Below are 26479 nucleotides of genomic sequence, written 5' to 3'. Positions count from 1 at the left end.
GAATCTATGCTCCATAAAGCCCTGAAAACCACATCTGACCAGATTACCAGCAGTCTGACTCGCGAAATACGCGAGTTAGGACAGCGCACAGCAGACCTGGAAACCAGGGTGGACGATATGGAGCTCACAATCCAGGAACATGCCCAAGAACACACGGCTCTCCGTGAAGAGAACAACATGCTACTATCTCGTTTAGAGGACGCAGAAAATCGCTCGCGTAGATCCAACCTACGCCTCAGCGGTATACCAGAATCGATTGATGATATCCAATCTTTTACCACTGCCCTTTTTCAGGAACTCTCACCCTCCATTCCTATCGAACGCTTGGAATTCGATAGAATTCATAGGGCACTAACACGACGCCAAGCAGATGGCCCGCCCCGCGACATTATTGTCAAACTGCATTTCTTCCGTACAAAAGAACAACTGATGACAGCAGCCCGCAACCAGAATTCCTTACAATTCCAAAGCCACACGTACCAGCTGTTCTCTGACTTAGCACCCCTCACCATCGCAAAACGCCGTGCTATGAAACCCCAGCTCCAAATCTTGCAACAGCACCAGCTCAAGTACACATGGCGGTTCCCGTTTGCCCTCCAATTCTCCCACCAGGGACAACAACACACATGCACCACGCCTGAATCTCTCCAGAGGCTCCTGGAATCACTCCATCTGGCATTGTCACCACAACAATCAGAAATTGCCCTTCCTCGTACACCTGCAAGATCAACCATCCATCCATATGCCGCGACCCCGAAACGTAACATCCCTGATCCTGTATCAATCCGGAAAGGGACTCCGGCTCGATCTTCTGGAAGCTACCAACCAAGCCCGAAACCCCAAGCTCTACGTTGATAATCAGCGAACTGCTTTTTGTCCACTCTTTCTTTCTTACAGGCAGGTCCTCGGCGGTAATCACAGATACTGACCTCTGGATTCCCCAAGAAGACATGACAACACCCATGTCCTGTCTGACGATTACAGCTCATCAGATAATCATCGCGTCCTGAACTTTAATCTCCAGGGCACCCAGGCCCCATTGGGCCCTCTCAGGTTCAGTTACATTATTTCTAGGTTTTATTTTTTGTTCCCTTTTTTCTTATCTTTTTAGGGTCTGCGTCTTAAGTTTTGATGTTAACCAAAGTATTGACCTGCAAACCCACATCTGTAACATTAAGTTTATATCCTTAAGTAGGCGCTAGTGTAATGCAATTGTTAAATCTCATGGTCTTTGCTGCTCGTACCCCATGTACTAAACCGAGAACTATTAGCGCAGCTCAGACTATTAGTTTTTGAATTTCTATATCACATTTACTAAAATGTATTGTTCCCTTTCCCCTATCCTCTCCTCCTCCTCCTCATTCCTCTTCCCCCCCCCACCCCCTTCTTCCCCCCTCCCTAGCCCCTTCTCCCTCCTCTACCCCCTCTCCCCCCCCCCACCTTCCTCTTCCCCCCCCTCCCCTTCCTCTTCCCCCTCCCATCCCCCTCTTTCCTTCCCACATCCCCCTTTTTTCCCCCCTTTCCTTCCCCCTCCCTCCCCCTCCTCTCCCCTCCTTCCCTCTCCCCTCCCCCCCTTCCTTCCCTCCCCTCCCCCTCACCTCCCCCCTCATCCCATTCTTCCCTCCCCTTCCTCTTTTGTCCCCTCCCCCATACCCCATGTTTAGAACTCCTGTTTTCTTTTTATTCATCTATAAACATACCCCTACTTAAATATTTATGACTATTTGTACATACTTTGAAATCTGCAGAACATATAAACTGTATTGATATTGTTATCTCCGTCTGCGGCGGGGAGCAGTCATTGCGCCCCCCTTCTATAGCGCGTCCGCTCTTTGGCTAGTTTACTGGCCGTGGAATTGGTGCACTATTCAGTCGGGCAGTGCTGACCCGCAGTCCCTCTAAATGGGCTGTGTCTCGGTACATTGCCCTACGCTTACGTCCTTTCCCCCTCCTTCCCCCTCTCTTCTCTTACTCTCACCTTACTTCACTAATTCTCGTCTTTCTCTTCTTGGCCGGTCGGCTCGCGCGGGCCCCCAACCACCTTTCAGGATCCCCCCATATACCCAACAATGGCCCCACTAAATATACTAACCTTAAATGTTAAAGGGCTAAACTCTCCCCAAAAACGGGTAAAGGCTTTCCAAACATTTGCATCCCTAAGGGCTAGTGTGGTGGCCCTCCAAGAAACCCATTTTTCCAAACGCCACACCCCGAGCTTCTTTAGCTCTAAATACCCACAAACGTTCACCGCCTCAGCGGAAACGAAACATAGAGGGGTCTTACTCGCTTTCCACCACACCACCCCATTCACTCTACAATCCGAAATAAAAGACCCGGAGGGTCGGTATCTAATTTTGATAGGGTTGCTACAGGACACAGTAGCCACTTTTGTTTCCTATTATGCCCCTAATACGAACCCTAACCCCTTCTTCTCACATCTTCTACAGGTAATAAAAACACACAGCAAAGGAACCCTGTTCCTCTGTGGCGACTCCAACTCAGTTATACAGCCCCATCTAGATAAATCACCCTATACTCCTGAACACTACACCCCCTCTACACAATTCCGCAGACAGCTTTTAAAAGCTTCCCTTTTAGACACCTGGAGAGAATGCAACCCTATCAAGAAAAATTTTACTTTTTACTCTCACCCCCATAAATCCTTCTCCAGAATTGATCACATTTTCATTTCCATAGCATCTGCACCAACCCTACTTCAATCCCATATTCAGCCAATCACTTGGACAGATCACTGCGCAGTGATCACCGCAGTAACCTCCCTGATTCCACAACCCACAAATAGAACATGGTGCATGAACGATGCACTTTTAACCAATCAATCATATTGCCTGGATATTCAAATTGCCCTAAAAGACTATTTATTGCACAACACCACCTCAGACATCACCCCCACACTCCTCTGGGAAGCACACAAACCAGTGATTAGAGGCACATGCATCTCAGTCGCATCCCACCTCAAGAAAGACAGAATCCATAAACAACAACAGCTTGAGTCAGAATATCACCAGAGTTTCCTCCAGTTTCAAACTTCCCCCACTGAAGCTCACAAACGAACTCTAGACAAAATTAAATTAGAACTTGACATTCTACTAGCTGAAGCGGCTGATAAGTCTATACGTAGATCCAACCATACTATCTACACAAAAGCCAACAAACCAGATACCTTTCTGGCCTTGCGTCTACGCAGACCAGACCGTGTTCGTGTTCCCATCAGACTTAGATTATCTAAAGATAATGTTACTAGTAACCCGATCAAGGTGCTCTCAGAGTTCCGTAGACGATTATCCAAACTTTATGAGGCAGGGACTGCTTTTCCCACACGCCAAGCTGAAAAGCTTTTCCATAATCTACCAATCCCTACGCTGTCCACGGATAGTCGGGAGTCTATGGAAAGCGCGATCACGGTAGAGGAAGTCTTAGCAGCCATTAAGACTCTCAAACCACATAAACGTCCGGGCCCAGACGGCCTCCCCAGTCTCTACTATAAAAAATTTGCAGCCGAACTCGCTCCCCTCCTCACAAACGCATTCAACGCTTTACTCAAACAACACTCCTTTGGTCGTGACACATTGACAGCACTTATTTCCATGATCCCGAAACCAAACACTGATAACACAATATGGTCTAATTTTAAACCAATTTCCTTGCTAAACGTTGATATAAAGATCCTGGCCAAAATTTTAGCCCTTCGCCTTAATCCAATTATTGGCAGTCTAATACACAAAGACCAAGTTGGTTTTATACCCAAACGGCAAGCCAGCGATAACATCAGACGTGTAATCCTCCTGCAACACCTAGCCCGATCACGTAAAATACCAATGCACCTTCTCTCCCTAGATATAAGGAAAGCATTTGATACAGTTTCCTGGTCATACCTCCTCTATATTCTCCAACGTTGGGGCTTCGGCCCACATTTCCTTGATTGGATCAACACTTTATATAACCACCCACAAGCATATGTACAATACTCAGGATTCCGCTCAAACCCCTTTCCTATCTCCCGTGGAACCAGGCAGGGCTGCCCCCTATCCCCCTTATTATTTGCCCTAGCAATAGAACCCCTGGCAGCCCTGATCAGAACTAACCCAGACGTTCGTGGGCTGGAGATAGCTTCCACCACGCACAAGTTATGCCTTTTCGCAGATGATGCACTACTGTTCATCACATCACCACATACCACTCTACCTAATCTCATGCACATCCTAGATAAGTTTGCTTTGGTCTCCGGGCTAGAAGTTAACCAAACGAAGTCCAAGGCCCTCAATGTGTCATTACCACAAACTGACTTTGAATTACTTCGGCAAAACTACTCTTTCAATTGGTCCACAAGATCCATTCCCTATCTAGGGATTAAACTGACTAGTGACCCTTTAAATTTATTCCATTCCAACTACCTCCCGATGTTAACCCAACTCTCTTCATTACTTAATTCCTGGCAGCCTCTTTGTGTCTCCTGGCTAGGACGAGTGGCAGCTGTGAAAATGTCCTTATTACCGAAATTACTATATCTATATAGGGTACTCCCTATAGCGATCCCCCCTTACTATCACAGAACCATACAAAACCGAGTTTTTAAATACATTTGGGGCCCCATTAAACCTAGAGTGGCCAGACCAGTACTACTCCGTCATAAGTTAAATGGAGGTCTGGGAATACCCAGCTTCTTACACTATTATCACGCAGCCCGACTAGCCCAGGCTACTCTATATCATTCTAGGAATGAAACTCCAATATGGGTCAGTCTGGAAGCCATAGATCTCCACCCAATCACAGTTACCAATTTGCTGTGGCTCCCCCCAACTGCACGCGGCACCATAACCAATCCAATTACACAATGCACTCTCAAACATTGGGATAGGTTACGTACCCCCTACAAATTGGTCTCACCACACTCCCCACTTTTATCATTCTTGGGCCATCCACAGTTCTACCCTGCACTCTCTGAACCAACCCTGTTCCAGGCTTGGGCTCAAGCGGGTCTGACTCGCATTTGTGATTTACTTAGTGGTAACTCTATAAAATCTTTCCCGGTCATACAAGCGCAAGCACACCTCTCACCTAAAGAGTGCTTCCGTTACCTCCAAATCGCTCATTTTGTTAAAACAAACTTAAAATCCAGTGCTGAGCTGGACACTCAGACTGAGTTTGAGGATATATGCGACTCAGACCCGCACGCACCAGGCATCATCTCTCGCCTCTACACTCATCTCACGACATCGACCACAAATCTTCCCACTTATGCGAGACAATGGTCTAAAGATTTAAACATCGTACTTGAAGCAGATGACTGGTCTACCATATGGACTAATACGAAAAACTCATCTCAGAATGTTGTTGCCTCAGAAGCAAACTACAAGGTGCTCATGCGATGGTACCTGGTCCCGTCCAGAATTGCCAAATACCTACCCGAATACCCCCCAACTTGCTTCAGGGGCTGTAAGGATGAGGGAACGCACATCCACATTTGGTGGACATGTCCAATAGTGCAACGTTTCTGGGCGACAACATTCCAGATGGCTTCTACCCTCCATCAAGTCACATTAGAACCTAACCCAACTATAGCCTTACTCAACCTTATACCCCAGGACTACACCAAAGCCCAGCGATGTCTCCTTCTTCACCTATTCACGGCTGCCAAGCAAACGATTGCCAAAGCCTGGAAATCACCCGCACTCAACACAATTGAAATGCGAAACAGAATTACCCAGGCAATGATCCACAGCAAAATTGAAGCAATAATACTAGATAGAGTCCCACAACACTTCAGAGTCTGGCAGCCGTGGATAGAAAACTTTTTACCCCCAGACATTGACATGAGCCTGCTGGAACCCTGAGAAGTTTTGGTAACCAATTCCTTCTGTGAAACCACACCGGTGCCCGCGCGTCCCGACCGCCTCCCTTCCCTCTCTCATCTTTACCCCTCCTGATTCTTTCTCATCCCTATCTCTCTATTCCCCCCTCATTCTTTCCACTCCTCCCCTTAATTACCCCTGATAATGTGGGAAGTATACTCTGTTTTATTTCTCCTTTTTCTTCTGTTGGGTTGGTCCCGATTGTTTGCTGAGACCGACCCCTCCGTTATAATCTTCAGTTACATATTATGTCCAAACCAAGGACCACGATCCACCTTAATACTACTATATCCAGTCCTACTGGATCTTGAAATATTTGACAGAGTGTAAATTGTCTGCAAGCTTTAACCACTATTAGGTCAACATGCTCCTAACTTGTTAAGTTGTACATTACCTGATAACCAAATGAAACCTTGTATTGTGAAGCTTGTAACTAATGTTTGTTATTTACCAATAAAATATTTGAACAGAAAAAAGATGTGGCCATGTGGGGCTCCGCGGCTGTCGGCTTGTAGTTCTCAAGAGCAGCTGAGCGCTCTAGGAAGTTCATTGATGCTTCCTGTCATAGTGTAACTGCCTGACGTATGAGGCACAAGCAGACAGCTTGCACAGACAGTTAGCAGGAGTCCTGCATTGCACCCACAATCTGCTGGTCGCAGGTGCAATGCTTTGCAGACCCCTAAAAATATATATACAGTATCTCACAAAAATGAGTACACCCCTCACATTTTTGTAAATATTTTATTATATCTTTTCATGTGACAACACTGAAGAAAAGACACTTTGCTACAATGTAAAGTAGTGAGTGTACAGCTTGTATAACAGTGTAAATTTGCTGTCCCCTCAAAATAGCTCAAGACACAGCCAGTAATGTCTAAACCGCTGGCAACAAAAGTGAGTACAGTGAAAATGTCCAAATTGGGCCCAATTAGCCATTTTCCCTCCCCGGTGTCATGTGACTCATTAGTGTTACAAGGTCTCAGGTGTGAATGGGGAGCAGATGTGTTAAATTTGGTGTTATCGCTCTCACTCTCTCATACTGGTCACTGGAAGTTCAACGTGGCAACTCATGGCAAAGAACTCTCTGAGGATCTGAAAAAAAAGAATTGTTGCTCTACATAAAGATGGCCTAGGCTATAAGAAGATTGCCAAGACCTTGAAACTGAGCTGCAGCACGGTGCCCAAGACCATACAGCGATTTAACAGGACAGGTTCCACTCAGAACACTCCTCGCCATGGTCGACCAAAGAAGTTGAGTGCACATGTTTAGCATCATATCCCGAGGTTGTCTTTGGGAAATAGACGTATGAGTGCTGCCAGCATTGCTGCAGAGGTTGAAGGGGTGGGGGGTCAGCCTGTCAGTGCTCAGACCATACGCCGCACAATGCATCAAATTGGTCTGCATGGCTATTGTCACAGAAGGAGGCCTCTTCTAAGATGATGCACAAAAAAGGCTGCAAACAGTTTTCTGAAAACAAGCAGACTAAGGACATGCATTACTGGAACCATGTCCGGTGGTCTGATGAGTCCAAAATAAATTCATTTGGTTCAGATGGTGTCAAGTGTGTGTGGCGGCAACCAGGTGAGGAGTACAAAGACAAGTGTGTCTTGCCTACAGTCAAGCATGGTGGTGGGAGTGTCATGGTCTGGAGCTGCATGAGTGCTGCCAGCACTGCAGAGCTACAGTTCATTGAGGGAACCATGAATGCCAACATGTACTGTGACATACTGAAGCAGAGCATGATCCCCTCCCTTCGGAGGCTGGGCCGCAGGGCAGTATTTCAACATGATAACGACCCCAAACACACCTCCAAGACGACCACTGCTTTGCTAAGGAAGCTGAGGGTAAAGGTGATGGATGGGCCAAGCATGTCTCCAAACCTAAACCCTATTGAGCATCTGTGGGGCATCCTCAAATGGAAGGTGGAGGAGCGCAAGGTCTCTAACATCCACCAGCTCTGTGATGTCGTCATGGAGGAGTGGAGGAGGACTCCAGTGGCAACCTGTGAAGCTCTGGTGAACTCCTGCCCAAGAGGGTTAAGGCAGTGCTGTAAAATAATGGTGGCCACACAAAATTTTACACTTTGGACCCAATTTGGACATTTTCACTTAGGGGTGTACTCACTTTTGTTGCCAGCGGTTTAGACATTAATGAATGTGTGTTGAGTTATTTTGAGGGGACAGCAAATTTACACTGTTATACAAGCTGTACACTCACTACTTTACATTGTAGCAAAGTGTCATCTTTTCAGTGTTGTCACATGAATAGATATAATAAAATATTTACAAAAATGTGAGGGATGTACTCACTTTTATGAGATACTGTATATATCAACCTGCAAAAAGATGTGCATTTATTATTTTTGTTATTAAAAGGGTGAACTTATCCTTTAAAGTGGTTATAAAGGCAGTTCTATGCATTAAGGTTAAAAAAAACCTTCTGCATGCAGCTCCCCCCAGCCCCCTCCCTATACTCACCGCAGCCCGATCTCAATGTGCATGAACACACACAGTTGGCTTGGGAGGGAGCATGCACCAGTGCCCCCATAGCAAGTGGCTTTCTACACAGTTAACATAAACACTTACATTTTTTGTCATGTAGCCACATCCTCTGGCTTTCTGTGCATATTTCCTAAGCTTCCTGTCTGGGATCTTGCACCCTAGAATTCCATCATCAGGACTACATATCCCATCATGCATAGCACTAGTGTGTCTGCTATTTGTAATAGCAGAAAGGTGTAAACGGACTGCGCAGCATTTGGACTGTGAGCGAACTCACTTATTTACCTGGGTCAGCAATGTTCAGGTCTTGTACGATCTCACCTTACCAGATCAGAGCCAGATGAGAGGATGCTGCCTGTGTCCACATACACAGGCAGCCCACATACACAGGCAGCCCACAGAGGTCAACACAGGCCCACAGAGGTCAACTCATTGAACATATGCACTTCAAACCCACCCCAAAGATGCTGTTTGCAGGACTTTTTCTAACATCCCGCAAGCACACCGCCTGAGTGTGAAAGCACTCATGCAAATGAATGGGAGGCAGTTTTCAGGTGTTTTTTTTTGCGCTAAAAGGCCTGAAAACTGCCTCAGTGTGAGTCTTATACCCAGTGAAGTGAATAGCCTCAGAGGATACACAGAGATGAAACAAATCTCCTTACATAAGTTTTACATGTACAGTGAAAGAAAAAAGTATTTGATCCCCTGCTGATTTTGTTTGTTTGCCCACTGACAAATAAATGATCTGTGTACAATTTTAATGGTAGGTTTATTTTAACAGCGAGAGACAGAATAACAAAAAAATCCAGAAAAACACATTTCAAAATAGTTAAACTGATTTGCATTTTAATGAGTGAAATAAGTATTTGACCCCTTTGCAAAACATGACCAAGTACTTGGTGGCAAAACCCTTGTTGGCAATCACAGAGGTCAGACGTTTCTTGTAGTTAGCCACCAGGTTTGCACACATCTCAGGAGGGATTTTTTACCACTCCTCTTTGCAGAACCTCTCCAAGTCATTAGGGTTTCAAGGCTGACGTTGGTAACTCAAACCTTCAGCTCCCTCCACATATTTTTATATGGGATTAAGGTCTGGAGACTGGCTAGGTCACTCCAGGACCTTAACGTGCTTCTTCTTGAGCCACTCCTTTGTTGCCTTGGCCATGTGTTTTGGGTCACTGTCATGCTGGAATACCCATCCACGACTCATTTTCAATGCCCTGGCTGAGCGAAGGAGGTTCTCACCCAAGATTTGAAGGTACATGGCCCCATCCATCGACCCTTTCATGTGGTGAAGTTGTCCTGTCCCCTTAGCAGAAACCCCCCCAAAGCATAATGTTTCCACCTCCATGTTTAACGGTGGGGATGGTTTTCCTGGGATCATAGGCAGCATTCTTCCTCCTCCTCCAAACACTGCGAGTTGAGTTGATGCCAAAGAGCTTGATTTTGGTCTCATCTGACCACAACACTTTCACCCAGTTCTCCTCTGAATCATTCAGATGTTCATTAGCAAACTTCATATGGGCCTGTAAATGTGCTTTCTTGAGCAGGGGGACCTTGTGGGTGCTGCAGGATTTCAGTCCTTCACGGCGTAGTGTGTTACCAATTGTTTTCTTGGCGACTATGGTCCCAGGTGCCTTGAGATCATTGACAAAATTCCCCCCGTGTAGTTCTGGGCTGATTCTTCACTGTTCTCACGATCATTGAAACTCCACAAGGTGAGTTCTTCCATGTAGCCCCAAACCGCAGGAGATTGACAGTTATTTTGCCATGGCGGACTTCTGTGGAGAAGCCTGGGAGGGTCTCATGACCCGTATCCAGGCATCCCAAAATGCTTCTACCATAACCGATGCTGAGCTGGATAGGGCATTTATCAGACTACAACGTCTCTTGGAAAAAAAAGTCAGAATTTACTGGCATAAAACCTACTTCGAAAAATATGCGGAACACAAAATAATACCTTGGGGATTAAGAATACAACTTTTCCCTAATATCAAAAAAAATCAACGACATATTAAAAACCTCTTGGGAAAGCAATCTTATATCATGCTCTCTCAACATGCTCTCCATGTTGTGCCACGAATATACCACCGAGTTGGCACAACTTGATGTTGCAATCAATCGATGGTACACAGATCATGTTCTTGGTCTTTCCTCCCCCAGGTATAGCAAGCGGGATAAAACCCTGCGCGCACACCTGGAGGAATATACACTTACGATTATTAATGACAAAGAAAGCAAATTCTTAAGAGACTTAGCAGCCCATGAAAATGGATATGCCTACAATTGGGACAATGCCAAGGAAACCAAAGCTAGAAACAAACCCTTTTCCACTAATATACCTACTTCGAATAACCATGCCTCTAACAATTTATCTGCTTCTTTTTCATCCAGTACCTCCACTGTTTACCAAGATTTGACACAGGAACAATTAGCAAAAAGAAGAAAAGGCGATCTTTCGGCCATACCCTCGGAGTCACTCCACCGCACACTAGGACCCACTCCTCTACCACATCCACCTACAGGTCATTTGAAGACCGCTCACGTATCCACTCCCTTCACTAAAGCACAACCCAAGTCGTCAGCGATTCCCAAATCATCCTCTACCAAGACACCTGCAGGCATAATGGCACCATCGCACCCTCAAACGCACATCACCTCCCGAAGGGTAAGTGAACCCACTATCACCTCCATGTTTCCAGCCAGCTCTGCTACAGCAGACCCTAAACTTGCACCTATTTTTTTTAGGGCAGGGCCAGGAGTCTCTCCCAAGCCCATCCCCCGATTTACACCCACAAATGCCAATGATCCAGCAAGACCAACCACCCCTGATGTAATCAATCTATCTTCTATTCCACTCAATGCGGATCAGATCTATGTACTCCAATTAGGCCTCACATTTTGTCCCTCTAACGACTTTGACAAATTCGCCTTTATTAAAGACGTGCATCTTTTTGCACGTAAACTTCTTTTCAAAGTGATCTATGACAAATCTCAATCTAATACTGCACTTGTTCAGAATGTGCATGTAAATCCTTCCCAACAGGTTCCCACCTTAGCGGAAATACAAGCCCTCGAAGAATTAATGTCACTTTGGGAGGAGGGGTGCACTGATGGTGACGACTCTCTTGATCCTACCAATCTTGAGGCCGCCGCCCTTGGTGCTCCCCCCTTCCCCCCTCCTGTTTCTTTTAAACCCAAATCTGTGAATTTTCCAAATCTTTCTACAAATCCCAATATATGGGCCTTTGTACAACAGGTCACTAACACCATCGAAGGCTTAAATTTCAACTCCGCGTATCCCTCCAACCTAACTTTGGCTCAGATTAGGGCCATCAAATCTCTACAAAACCATCCTGAACTCACCATTAAGCCAGCCGACAAGGGTGGCAATGTGGTGGTGATGGATGTGTCCTTCTACGAACAAATGTGCCTGGATATTTTAAACAATCGCGAGTGGTATAGACCAATTTCTAAAACACTCATTGTTAACTATATATCCGAATACCAACAGCTGATATTTGCAGCTTATCAAAAAGGCATTATAGACTCCAACACATGGAAATTTCTTTATGTTAAAGAACCCACTACCCCTACCTTCTATTCCCTCCCGAAATTGCACAAATCTCTCGACCATCCACCTGGTCGCCCAATTGTGTCTGGTCGTCAATGCCTCACAGAATCTGCCAGCGCTCTGGTAGATAAATATCTGGCACCCCATGTTGTAGCTTTGCCTTCATATATAAAGGACACTATCCATCTCCTTCGTATATTAGATGGCCAATCCCTGCCCAGTGGCACATGGTTGGTAGCCCTAGATGTGGAAAGCTTATACAACGTAATCCCCCACAATAGAGGCATCTCAGTTATCAGCAAACTCATTCGTGCCAGAGGCCCCCAATATGATGAATATGGGGACTTTGTCCTCAAATTATTGAGGTTCATACTCACACGCAATTATTTCATGTTCGGCTCCTCCCACTTCCTCCAGGTGCAGGGTGTGGCTATGGGGACCAAGTGTGCCCCTGCCTATGCCAACCTGTACCTGGGGGGGTGGGAGAGGGAACTTTTTGACTCGATTCACTCCAACCCCTACCTGTCCAGGATTATATCCTGGTACAGGTATATCGATGATATACTTCTGTTTTGGGCCGGTACTAAGGAAGAACTCTCCTCATTTGTACAAAGCCTTACTGACAACACATACAATCTAAGATTTACCATGGAGTGCAGCCAGTCTCAGATCCATTTCTTGGACCTCCAGATTGGTGTACAACCCAATGGCCAAGTCTATACTACTCTATACCGCAAACCCTCTTCGGGCAATACAATCCTACATGCCCAGAGTGCCCATCCTGAGCCCCTCCTTCGAAGTATACCATATAGTCAATATGTCAGGATTAAACGCAACTGTACCCGCGATGAAGATTTCTTCAGGGCGGCACACGACCTCTATAATAGACTCTTAGATAGAGGCTACAGCCACTCTCTCTTAAAGAAAGCATTCCATAAGGCAAAAAAACTCAACCGTAAAGACCTGGTTTTCTCCGACAAACCATTGGATTCTAAACAACCCACACGACTCATCACCCAATTCTCCAATCAGCATACTCAAATCAAAGACGTCCTCAAACAATTTTGGCCTTTACTCACATCTGATCCTACTATTGCCAAATATATCAACACTTATCCTGATATTACCTATCGACGCTCTCCCTCTCTCCGTGATCGTCTGATTCATAGTCATCATTCTACTGACACTGCACATAGGCCCACTGCCACCGGTACCTATCAATGTGGCAAATGTGACATATGTACATTCGTTGCCAACTCTCAGGTTGTTAATCTACCCGATGGAAACACACACACCATCAGACACTATGTCACCTGCGCCACTGTTGGAGTTGTATACCTGGCCCAATGCCAATGCGGCGCATTCTATGTTGGCAAAACCAAGCGCCCCTTTCAGACCCGTATCCGGGACCATATCAAACCACTATATAAGAACACCACCACTACGGCCATTAATAGGCATATCGCTGCCCAACATAACTCCGATCCCCATGTTATTTTGTTTTCCGCACTTGAACATATCCCCTCACATGTAAGAGGTGGTAGTACTGATAATTCACTATTACGACTCAAAACCAAATGGATTCATATATTAAATGCTACCATCTTCCCAGGACTCAATGAATATATTAGTTTTAAGCCCTTCCTTTAAGTTTTTCTTTTCCATGCCCCTTCCCCAGACAACGTCGCTTGTGGTTTTTCCTCTCTACCCTTTCCTTCTCCATCCCTTCCCCCCCCCCCCCCCTCTATTCCCTTCTTAGTTTCTCACTCTCCTGTTTTCCCTGTCTTTCTTTCCCTTTGCTGCCATGGCTCCACCCGGTATTTCATCCATATAATTTTTTTTGACATGGACTAATACCTTGCCTTCTACATTGATTACAAATGCCTTTTTCCTTTTCTGAGATAAGCTGGCAAATCGACTCAATATATCTTATATCCCTGTATATTCTATAAGTGTATATTGCCTGTATTTATTTGCGACTTAAAACTTTTTTTTTTTTTCTGTCATTATTGAACAATATTTTTCGACACAACTGTTGCAATACATATACTGTGTGTTTCCTTTTTTTTATATATTCTTTTCTATATATTGTTTTTGCATTGTATTTCCAATTTTTGGTTGCAGGTTTCACTGTCGTACTGGGACCCAGTGGTTCTCTATGCACACTGCACACATTGTGGCTGGATGTAGTGTGCTGACACACAGTAATTCCCACCTTCCCCAGTGGCCCCTGTGGATCGTTGGGCAACCTTTGGGATATCCTCCCATCCTGTGTCTCGGCGCACTACACTTCGTGCCCCGTTGTTCCCCGCCACTGGACTGCGGTTGTCCCTGGTGCCTTGGCTAGCCCCACGACTGGGGGGATTATCTGTGGCGTGGGTGGTGGGCGGCGGCTCCGCGGGCTCTCCCGGTTTGGGGGTGACATGGCTAGCGCTGTCTTTGCCTGTACGGACGCCAAGGCGCAGACAACTGTCTGCCCCTGGGTACCCACGTCTGTTCTCAGACCCTCTGGTCCTTTATTCCATCGGCAGATTGGGTGAGATGACACCTTGGTACTTCCCATTCCAGGGGTGTTCGCCTCTCCAATCGCCACACGGTCCGTGAGATCTGAGCATGCGCGCGCGTTGCATGATGGAACTCGTAGTTCCTAGGCACCGTGCAGTGCACAGCCGTGACTACCCCTCGTTTAGCGTCCGCACACCTGATCATCATCTGATCAGGTGTGGGGGGTATATGAGTAACCGGCCAGTCCCTCAGTTCCCATGGACGAGGGACGTGCCTGCATTTGCTCTGCACACAGCTACAAGGTAAACTTCTGCCTTTCTAAACACCCTGACTTCATGTTGTTTACATGAATTATTTATTATTCCTTTACATACTTTTTAGAACTTATTTTGGACCGGCCTCTTACTCTGGTGGTTAACACTGATTTTCTCAAGCAACACGGTGTGCTTCATGATGAATTAGGTAACAGATTTCTTTTCACTAGCCTCACCTGTGCCCAAGCACATTTTAAAGCTTCCATTTCCCTACCTTTCTGATCCTCCTTTTTTCCTTTATATTTCATATAGGATCCACTGTTACTTTTATCCCTTTTTCATCCCAGCACCGGTACTATATACCTGTGAATGTACAGCTATGAGAATCTTTTCTTACAGCATATACCATCAAGTAAGTATAGGCATAAACTACCATATCTGGCTCCAGTTAACAACAGCAAGACCCCTAACACTATCCATTTTTCTAATTAGGCCTGCTTTAAGTGGTCTGCAGATATGGTTCTACCTTGATGTCCCTTCCTTGCTGTGTGCATACATATATCACAGGCACTTCCTGATCTTGCCTCTCTACAGCTTTTAGATATACATGTAAGTCCGCATCTCTTCCAGAGATATAGATACATTTATACCTATTTATATACATATATTTTTTGTTCTCTTTTTAATACAATGCACATATGCGCAACCCTCTATTCCTGGAATAACTACCACAGTGCATTATGACACATGACTATCTTTACATTCCTTTGCCAGGTCTACTGTATGCCCCCTGCAGGCATAATTTACGGCGCGGTCTGCCTGCTCCCCGGTGGAGATCTCCTTGGGTGGCTGTGTTCCCCCTCTCCCTCTCTTCCCTCCCGTCTTGGGCACTGACGCCCCAGGTATGTCCGCAGTTCCGTTTAGTGGTGTGGAGCTTAGGGTTGCATGAATGTCCAGCCACAGTTGCAATGTGTCATTGTTTTTACTATGCAGTGTTTGGTCAAATTAATATTTCTAACATGTGTTTTCATGTCCACCACACAGAATTTTTTATATATATCCACCCTATGAGCTCCTGTTCCCTGAAGAAGCCAATGTTTTGGCGAAACATGTAGGAAAACGAGCCCCCCCTCCTTCAACGGCCACTTGCCATCTGGCCCACTTGACCATTCTTAGGGTCATTTACAGTACATGTATCCACAAAATTTGTATAATTACTGTATGAATTGTTTATAATGTACATTGTATTTTTGATAGTCTATTAATAAAATTTACAATTTTAGTATTTTTTGTTTTATCTTTTCTTCTCTAATCTTCCTGACCCTAGCACCGCTATAATCCCTTGTCCACACACCCATTTAACAGTTATTTTGTGTTTCTTTCCATTTGCGAATAATCGCATCAACTGTTGTCACCCTCTCACCAAGCTGCGTGCCGATGGTCTTGTAGCCCATTTCAGCCTTGTGTAGGTCTACAATCTTGTCCCTGACATCCTTGGGCAGCTCTTTGGTCTTGGTCATGGTGGAGAGATTGAAATCTGATTGATTGATTGCTTCTGTGGACAGGCGTCTTCTATAAAGGTAGCTTAGGTAAACTGAGATTAGGAGCCCTTACTTTAAGAGAGCACTCCTAATCTCAGCCTGTTACCTGTATAGAGGACACCTGGGAGCCAGAAAGCTTACTGATTGATAGGGAATCAAATACTTATTTCACTCATTAAAATGCAAACCAATTCATAACTTTTTTGAAATGCGTTCTGGACATTTTTGTTGTTATTTTGTCCCTCACTGTTAAAATAAACCTACCATTAAAATTATAGACTGATCATTTCTTTGTCAGTGGGCAAATGTACAAAATCAGCAGGGGATCAAACCCTTTTTTCCCCTCAATCTATACAGTACCTGCTGTCTTCCCCTTTTCCACACTCTTTGAAAAGTGCAGATTGTGTTAGAAATCTTTCTTTCTGTTTCAGCAGTGGGTGGAGAGTCTGGGCTTACACTGTGTGAAAGCTGATTGGGGGAAAGGGACACCCCCCCCTCCACAGAGCTGTAGTCTGAATAGACTGACACTGACACTAATCTTCAGCTGCTGTTATCTCATGTGATGGAGAGCTTGTCAGAAGTGACTGCTCATAAAAGAGCACCAGAGAGAAATGGCACTTAGAGCTTTGGAGAGAGATAAGTAAACACTATTGATATATGTGCCTTGGTCAGATTTCATGAATGGGGTTTACAACCACTTTAAGGCTGTAACCTTGCCAACTATTTAATTAGATTGTAGAGTAAGAAAGATAACAGTCATTTGGGCAACCGCTTAATCACAGAGAGTGTAATTCAAGCACTTAACGAGATAAAGATTAAAGCTGGCTATACATAGATTGCCAGGGACCATCCGAATTTCGATCCATGTTTGGGCAGGCTGGTTGTACAGAAATCGCCCAGCAGGTTACCAGAAAAATAACATGCACCAATGGAAGAAGTGCCAGACCAAATAATAAAGGTGTCCAAATTAATTTATTCGTTTTGTACTAAAAACACAGTCAATGTGTTTTGCGGGCAAGAAGAAACACCCCCTTCATCAAGACTACAACAAAACACAATATTATAGAAATGTTATTGTGACTGGTATAATGATAAGTCTAACAACATAAAAGGGGGGAGTGTTTTCAGGCCCCCAAAATGTGCTGGCTGTTTTTTTCACTGCAAACTAAAAAACTAATTTCGACTCTTGATCCTTCAATTGGTGTGTGTTTTGTCTGGTAAGCTTTCTTTACTGTCAGCGTCCTCACTAGCGAGAAATCGCCCCTCTATTTTTCCTGGAAACTTTTTTCAAGGAGACAGCAGTAAAGCAGAATCCAAAATGTAAAGCTGTCACAACAACAGGGAAGGGAAGATCATCTAATTGGGACAAATATTCATGTGACAATTCTCTATGATGGAAATTCTGTTCCCCATCTTTGGACAGCAAAATTGCTCTGATACCAATTCCTATTCTTTTCAAAACAAAACCATTGTATTTACATACACTTTAAAGCTGAACTCCAAGCAAATGTTTTTTTCGCATGCAGTGGGGCTCTTCCCAAACTGCATGGGTTAACTACTCGTTTTTGTCTAGGGGTTCGGAGAGCCGAGAAATACTCACCTAATCCTCCGATCCTCCCAGCGCCCCCCCCCCCACAGTCCCTTCAGCTCCTGCCCCCCCTCGTGGTCCAGCGGTCTTGGTGCGGTGAACTGTTCCTGACATCATGATGCCCATAGACCTGCTCTGGGGTTGACGATGTCAGGAACAGTATGATGTGGAGGAGCGCCGTTTTCCACAGGATGGAAGGATCGGGTGAGTATAGGCTCTGTGTTCACCCCTAGATTAAAAAAACGAGCAGTTAACCCATGCAGTGTAAATACAGCTCCACTGCAAGGGGAAAATAAAATGTTGTCCAAAGTTGGGCTTTAGGGATTTCATAGATTTGAGATCAGCACAAAAGATCATGTCTTATTAGACATCGAGGCTTGAAAGCAGTTGGGAAAATAATCGATCAGATAGGCTACTAAAACTTATAAAACTGCCTTGTTTCCTTCAGTGACAATGGTGTCTGCTCCCTGAGAGATGGACAGATCATGTCTGAGGTGTCTTCTCTGATGCCAATGGGCATTCACATTTCACATGTACATCTACACCAATTCCCACATCTTTCTATACTTACTTGTTAATTGGGAGCAAGTCATTAGATCTTGGGCTGGAACTGTCTGTTTTAGGGTTACCATTATTCAGGCTTTGTAAATCTCTTCCTGTCCGCAGAGGTGGGCCTACTCCACCAATTTTACTAGTAAAAAGAAAAGGTGGACCGGTTTTATTTGTTGCCATTATCTGTAATTGTGCGATAACAAAACTAAACCATGCAAGTGAACGCAGAAACATAACTGTTCCCTTTAGAATGACTTGGTGTCATATAATAAGACAGGTGAAATGCCAGGGCTATGTGTAAAGTGCTTGTACCTGATATTACTACAGTAAACCCAAATACAATTCCTAAAGATTACTGTTGTTCATGCACAGTCATTACTAAACCACCCAACTTCCTCTCTGCTGTGTTAAGTTTTTCTCATTGATAGATGAATACGGATTAGTAGAAATGTGATTATAGAGCTTGTGTAGCAAAACTGGAAAAAAGCAGAAGTGAGAGTGTTGACCTTAGCAGCCACTGTTACTGACTCAGTGTAAGACGATTCTAATAGAATTTAATGACTGAATTATATCAAGGAAGCTCAAAGTATTACTAAACCCAGGACCCTGCATTCACTTTATCTGGTCTCCCACAGTACACAGAACATGGAAATGCAATTATTTTAGTAAATATAAACTGCTAAATACCTTTTCTCATCAGCAGTATATAGTCTTGTGACTTCTACCAGATCCTTGTTAAAGCTTGTAGGAGGAGTTTTTATACTGCACTGGCTGTCCTATCAGGATGCAGGACCCCTGGCCCTTTGTCTGGACAGTGTTGATTAGCCCTGTGCTGATCACATGCACTCTCCCAAGAAAAAAAAAAAAAAAAAAAAAAACCTCTAGCAATACACACCAAACTGAGCATGTGTAGAGTGTCTTATCAGGACATGTTCTGAAGTCAGTGGAAGAAAAGGGAGATCTGTGCATACAGGATCAAACAGCCTTTTTACACAATGCAGAGGATGAACCTTTTAGGTTCCACATTGAGTATGACAAGCATGCTTTACTGCATATACAGACTGGTTTTACTGTTGTGGGTTTAGTAACCATTTAAGGGCTCATTCAAACCAGAATGTGCATTTTGATATGCATCAAGACCCACATCACAACGCATGTTAAATCACTCTATATCTGCTCCGTGGTGCGCTGCAATGCAAAGTCCAATACCACATATACAGTGCTGCAATGCACCTGCGGTAAAGCACACTGTAACGCACGGATACATATGTGTTGAAGAATCCACTTTGTTTACAAAAATGCAGCAGCACCTATTTACCATGCATTGTTAACCTCCCATTCATTTTAAACAGGCTGCCTACTGCAATAAAGGGTCAATGGAAAAAAAAATGAATTTCAGAATACATTCTGATGTAAATTGGCCCTTATTCTTAACGTCCTGCGAGGTAAAAAATCAAGTTCTCCCTTTTCTATAGCTTTCAACCTTTCAAAATTAAAAAGACACATTATACCTCTACCTTTTTGGATCCAACTCAAGCATCCACTGTATAAACTCCTTAAAGCTGAATTGCCCATGAATTCAACCACTTTGTAAAATGTGCAGAAATACTATGTGTTAACTATAACAATGTGCATGCCACCTCCTAGACTTATCCCTATTATTTATTTATATTTGACAAGTTTATGCCACTCCCAGAGGAGACACTTAGGGCTCTGAAAGGTGAGAAGGACACACGGCAGCTCTGCTCGCCCCTTCACTCTGTTGCCCATTCACAGAAACCTTTGCATTTTGTAAATGAGTTCACATAATACAAAATGCTTATGTGATTGGGCAGGAGGTCGGAAGGGGCGGGCATAGCAGCTGCATTGACTCTGCAACTGAAGGAGCTGAGACCAGAAGGCCAGCATGGCAGGAACTATAGTGATAACTGCCTTCCAAGAGCTCCATAAACCGATCACATGTAAATAGGGATAAGCCCAGGAGGGACCTCGTTGGACTTAACTCATAGTATGCCTACACTAGTAACAAAATAGCTGAATTCCTGGAGCTTAGTCTTAAGGCATTTAAACAATGGGGAATTCAAAGTGGTTAAAAAATCTTTTTCTTTTCTGAAAATAACAACCATGTATACTTAACTACTCTGTGCAATGAAAAAAACACAATAGGTCCTTAAGCGCTAGAACTGACAAACATTGAAAACCATTGTCATGTCATAGTAATATTTCAAAAAATGGCTAGAGCCCAGTGCAGCTGCTAACTCCTGGAGGGAAGTGAACAACAAAATAGACATAAATGCAGCGCTTGATGGGGCCAGCAATAAAAGATTGTTATAAATGATGTAAACAATCAAGTTCATTTATTGTATGCACATCAGAATTAAAAAAACAACTGGCAATAAAAAGTTAAAATCAACCTGATTAAAAACAAATCACTGTCAGGATTGAAGTACTCCGAATGATAGTGTAAGCGATGCCGCCGTAACTCCAGATAATAAAGGGTTAATGTCAGCAAGTGTGCTTTGTATATCAAGCCTCAGTAGCAGACTCTGTAGCTCCAGTGTGCACAGAAATGGAATGGGAGGGACACCGCTCTCTAAAGTGCAACAGGTGGCTAAATGTGGAATGCCAGACTCACTGTGACCAGAAGGTGTCCTGTAGATCGCGTCAAATGATTCCACCGGTCCGGCTGGCTGATCAGCCGAGCTGGGACCTGGCTTCCTGAACAGCGCTCTGGATGGTACACGGTGAATCCGAAGACTGGAGGACACTATCAGAGCTGGAAGTGAGGAGAGACCAAATGCTGGGCGGATCGCAAGCTCTGTTGTGTTGTCGTGGCGACCGTGACTAACATGTTTCGCGCGCCTGCGCTTTGTCAAAGTCACGGGCGGGCGCTGACTGCAAAGGCAAGTAGATAAATAGACTTGTGAATGGGAGGGGGAGGAAAATATCAGCTCTTGTGACATTAACCCCTTGTGTGCAAAACAAGTAATTAAGGACAGATGTACAAATATTGCATAAACCCACAAATTTAAATACAAACAATATGTTGCAATCAAGAAAAAAATATATAAAAAATAAATCAAAATAAAAAAAGAGAATGAAAGTAAGAATAATTATGAAAATAGAAATAAAATAAAAATGAAATAAAAAATAAAATTGGAAATAAAAATAAAAATAAAATAAAAATGAATAAAAAAAAAAAAAAAATAGTAATAAAAACCGTTCTAAATTGTCGTGTTTATACCAGATTGTATATAACCATTATGCGGTGAAATACAAAAATTGATATTGAAATGGACAAGAATTAATATGAATATGAATATATGTATTAAAAAGTAGCTAAAAAGGTTTTTAGATTTAAGAAAGATTGATTATTAATTAAAAAATAAAAAAGGAGTGTGGGTGCAAGGAAAAGGGGCTGGGGGAACATAAATTCATCAATAAAAGACACAAAAGTAATGTAATGGCAGCCTAGACTTTGTCGTTATTGAATCACACTGAGAACATTAATTTCTTCATTGAGGCCCTCAGGCGAGAGGGAACCCAATAAATATATCCAAAAAGTCTCTCTTCGGCAAAGAAGGGAGAACCTTTCATTTTCCGTTAGGGTACCTCTGGGGACGGCTTCGATTGCAAGTATTTCTATTTGTCTAAGGTCTTTGTTATGTACCTGGCGAAAATGACATGGAACACTATGTTTAATACATCCCTTCTTAGTCTATGATGCTCACCTATTCTAGTTTGCAGGGTACGTGTCGTACGACCCACGTATAGAAGACCACATGAGCAATGCAGGACATAGATAACAAATTCCGTAGAACAGGTAATAAATTGTTTAATCTTGAAAGACTTGCCTCTATTGGTAATTATTTCTGAGCAATCATGGAGAACTGATTGATAAGTGAGGCAGCCTCTCTTCCGACACTGGAAGATCCCAGTTCAGTTATCAAAAAAAGATCTGTTATCAGAAAAGGATCCACTATTGGGTTTTGTCAGTTTGCTGGGGCCAATAATGTTCTTTACCGTGCGTGAACGTCTGGCCTGGAAGGAAGTAAGGGGGCTAGAACTTGATCAAGTTTTAAGATATCGTAATTATTTATTATTTTAGTAATGGCCCTGTGTTTACTATTGAAAGTTGATACAAATCTTACCCTATTGGCCATTGTCAATGACCTATCATTTTTATTTTTGTTTTTTGGCAATTGTGTCTTGTTTTGGAGAAAGGCGTCCATCACTAGAGCCCTAGGGTATCCTTTTTCATCAAACTTTCTTTGCATAAGCCGTCCTTGTACCATGTAATCCTCTGTTTTAGTGCACTTTCTCCGTAGGCTGTGGAATTGGCCCTTAGGAATGTTATCTTTCCACGTGGGATGATGGCAATTATTATAATGAAGATAAGAATTACTAGACGTAGGCTTTTTGTGATTGCTAGTGATGATAGTTTGTTCATCATGGGACGAAACCAGATCAATGTACACTAGTTTGTTCTGATTTATCTCACGTGTGAAAGACAATCCCAATGAATTATCATTGCAATAGGCCACAACGGTGGAAAAGAGATCTGGACCACCACTCCAAATCAATAAAACATCATCTATATAACTGCCGAAAAAAATCATGTATTGGGAAAAAGGGTTGTCAACCCATATTTTTAAATCTTCCCAATACCCCATTGTCAAATTCGCATATGCAGGGGCAAAGCTAGCTCCCATAGCTGTGCCCCTCCTTTGGAGGTAGAACTGGTCTAGGAACTTAAAAAAAGTTGTGGCGCAAACAGAAGTCTATGCTATGAAGCAAAAACTCTGCTTGCCTAGAATTCATATCACCATTTTTACCTAAAAAGTGCTGAACAGCAGCAATACCCACCTCATGGGGTATTGATGTGTACAGTGAAGCAACATCTAATGATGTACTCATCATACCAAGAGTATTCTTTCAGAATGTCAATAACATGACTGGAATCTTTGATGTATGATGCTAATTGACACACTATCGGTTGCAATAGATGATCTATATAGACTGACAGAGCACTGGTGAAACTATTTGTGCTAGCAACAATAGCTCTCCCTGGAGGATCGACCAAGCGTTTATGCACCTTTGGAAGATGATAGAAGTAGGGAGTACTGCATGTTTTTGGAAGCAGAAAACCTTTTTCTTTAGCATGAAGTACACCATCCCTGTAGGCTGCCTCTATAAAGGTAACCAGTTCACGTTGAAAATTTGGAAAAGGATCAGAAGAGAGTCATAGACAAGTATCAGTATCTGATAATAACCGATATGCTTCTCGGAGGTAGTCTGGTCTGTCCTGAACCACCAGATTGCCTCTTTTATCGGCCTGTGTAACAATAATGTTATTATTAGTGGTTAGGTCTTTAAGAGCTTGTTGTTCCGCAGAGCTCAGATTGCTAGATCTCTTACTCATTGGAGCATCACACAGCTCAATGAACTCTTTATAGACAGCTTGGTAGAATGTTTCAATGTATGGACCCTTGGAATTTGTGGGATTGAATATAGATGGAGGCTTAAAGCCGTTATGTATAATATATGGCTCTTGAAACGGGCCTTGTGTATCACTATCAATATTGCATTCTACCCATAGGTCCTCTAACATCTGTAGAACTTAATTTTGGGACTGAACAATAACATCATCATCAGTGACCACTGGTGTAGGATTTACACTCTTATTGTTGAAAGCACTAGGCCTAGCATAATGTCTTTTTAAGGTGGGTAAGCGAATTAATTTATTTAGGTCTTTGAAAAGGCCAAATTTATTTGGACCTATAGAGGGAGAAAAACTAAGGCCTTTCTTCAATAGAGTCGATTCTGCTGTTGTTAGGTTATGCGTGGATAAATGGAATATTTTGATAGTGCGGTCATCTATATGATGTCTATCCTCTCCTTTTTGTTCAGCCTTAGACTGTCGTCCCCCTCTTCTACCTCGTCTAGTTTTCACTTTTCTTCGGGTTGTATCACTCCCTTTGGAGATTGGATAAAAAAAGTATCATCCAATATTGGTGCATGATTTTCCCCACCTACTGAAATGATTGGGGCAACTACTGGGCCAATGTGCCTCGGCTGAGCGCCCTCTTTAATGTAAACGTCTAAATCTTTAGATAAAGGACTTATTGGATAGTGGTACTAGGGGATCAATGAGAATAAGGTCAGTGTCTGAAGATCTTGTGCCTAAACTAGTAGGGGATGGTATTGGGACTGACATTGGTTGTGAAGCATCATCCGTACCCGAAACACTGGGACCAGATATGGAACCATTTTCGTGTGTGATTGATGGAGCCAAATCACAGTGATAACCATGGGTCTGTTTGTTGTTGTGTTGCTTTTTCTGTTTGTATCTTTTTGTACTATTCAAAGCTGCTAACTGTCATGTATACTCATTGTTTTATATACAACTTTCATCTATTTATTGTTGTGACGTGTTGACTATACATAAATGCGAACACGACGGTATCACTTGCACATATGTACAAAATGTGTCAATACTTACTCAGTGACTTTCTTATATGTATTACATCATTGTCATGAATTTATTTACTCTGTATTCCAACAATAAAACTTGTTTTACATTTACCTACACAAGTCAACCACCTCATTTAAAGTCCCAACTTCCTTCTTTTGTTTTATTGAACCCAGGATGGAGGCACATCTTATGAAGTGCCTCATCTAAAGTACCAACTTCCCATTACATTGTATATGCATTAGGGATGGAGGTGGTTGACTTTGATTGGTAGTGTTCCCCTGCCATCTTCGTGTAGCTGCTTTTCCAGTAGAGAGACAGTGTGCATTTATGTACATGCACTTGATATTAGCCATCTACTTGCCAGCATTTCCGACAGTTATGTCAGCATGTCAGTTCTGGGTCCGTGGTTTTGTCTGTTTTCCTGGGAGCTGCGATGCGCTTAGGCGCTCTCCCCCTGCCCCCCCCTCTATTTTCTCCGAGGGGCTTGGGGGTGGTGGGCGGGTGTCCACAGCGCACCGGCGTCACGCACACCGGCTCTACGGGTGGCGCCATGTTTGGCGCCGCAGTGGAGCCATTTTTTGTTTACATCTGGTCGCCAAGTTGAGCCATGGGCGGTGCACGTCATGCACGTCCAGGCTCCCTCTTTCTCTTGGCGTGCGCGTGACGCTGGTGGCAGCCCTTCCCCCTGGGGCGCATTTAGGGCCACTCTTGGAGCGCAGTTCCCTTCTCCTCACAGACATGACAGCATGTTCACCGCTTGGAAGCGTCTTACTACTTCTATCTAAGGTAAACCCATACAATACTCAACTTCAATGCTTCTTTAACATGCTCTACTTCTCTTCTAGCTCTTCCATTGCAATGTTCATTGTGACTTTTCCCAGCACTTACTTAGTATACCCAGGTGTTTCACATCACTATTTTTGTCACACATCCCCCACATCTAATACATTTTCTATATCTTTCACATTTCTCACACATTTTTTCACATTATATATTCTTACCACATTTATTTACTATTTTTTATTTATTTATTATTCATTATTTTTTATTTTTACATTTTTATTTTTATTCATTTTTATCTATTTTTCAACTATATCCATATTTATTTTATTTTCTCACTTCACATACAATATTTTCTTTTTTTATTAAGCTCCATATCTTCATTTACCATTTTTATTAATTTACGGTCACCTCATCCATCTTTACAGATTATACCGCAATTGCCATCTTTTCTATCATTTGGGCTACACTTTGGAGAATAAGGATCTGCGTCTTTTTGGGAGGCCTGACTGTGCGCCCCTTTGGGTGTGGGGTAAGTGGCCACCTCAGCTCCCGGGACAGACTATCCCCGCAGTCCGTCCTGCTCATGGTGCTTGCTGTCGTTATTTGTTGGCACGTAAGTACATAGGGTTTATAGCTCTGATCTGTCCTGTTGTACTCACCCTAACATCAGGACTAATCTACACGTCATGTGTTTTCTTTACAGATATTTTATATTATCCTTCCCCTGAAGAAGTGTTCTCTACACAGAAACGTGTCGGGCTCTAAGGATATAGCTATGGGCCCTACTGGGCTCCAAGGACATAGCTATGTGCCCTACTAGGATACTCATCTA

At 43.5% G+C, this 26479-nt stretch overlaps 1 protein-coding gene across 2 annotated transcripts in view; it reads right to left on the bottom strand.

Moving 5' to 3' along the window:
• ZC2HC1A (zinc finger C2HC-type containing 1A) overlaps window positions 1-26479 on the bottom strand; it is a 177407-nt gene that overhangs the window by 51623 nt on the left and 99305 nt on the right. Inside the window, exon 8 of one of the 2 annotated variants that reach the window (XM_073631848.1) lies at window positions 18409-18528. The exons of the other annotated variant lie outside the window; for it this stretch is intronic. Within the exon in view, the coding sequence (XP_073487949.1) occupies window positions 18409-18528 (120 nt within the window). The remainder of the gene's footprint in view (window positions 1-18408; window positions 18529-26479) is intronic. 2 annotated transcript variants of the gene reach the window in all.

This window comes from Aquarana catesbeiana, linkage group LG05 (assembly GCF_042186555.1).
Source record: "Aquarana catesbeiana isolate 2022-GZ linkage group LG05, ASM4218655v1, whole genome shotgun sequence".
Taxonomy (NCBI): domain Eukaryota; kingdom Metazoa; phylum Chordata; class Amphibia; order Anura; family Ranidae; genus Aquarana; species Aquarana catesbeiana.
This window is presented reverse-complemented; position numbering and strand designations above follow the sequence as displayed.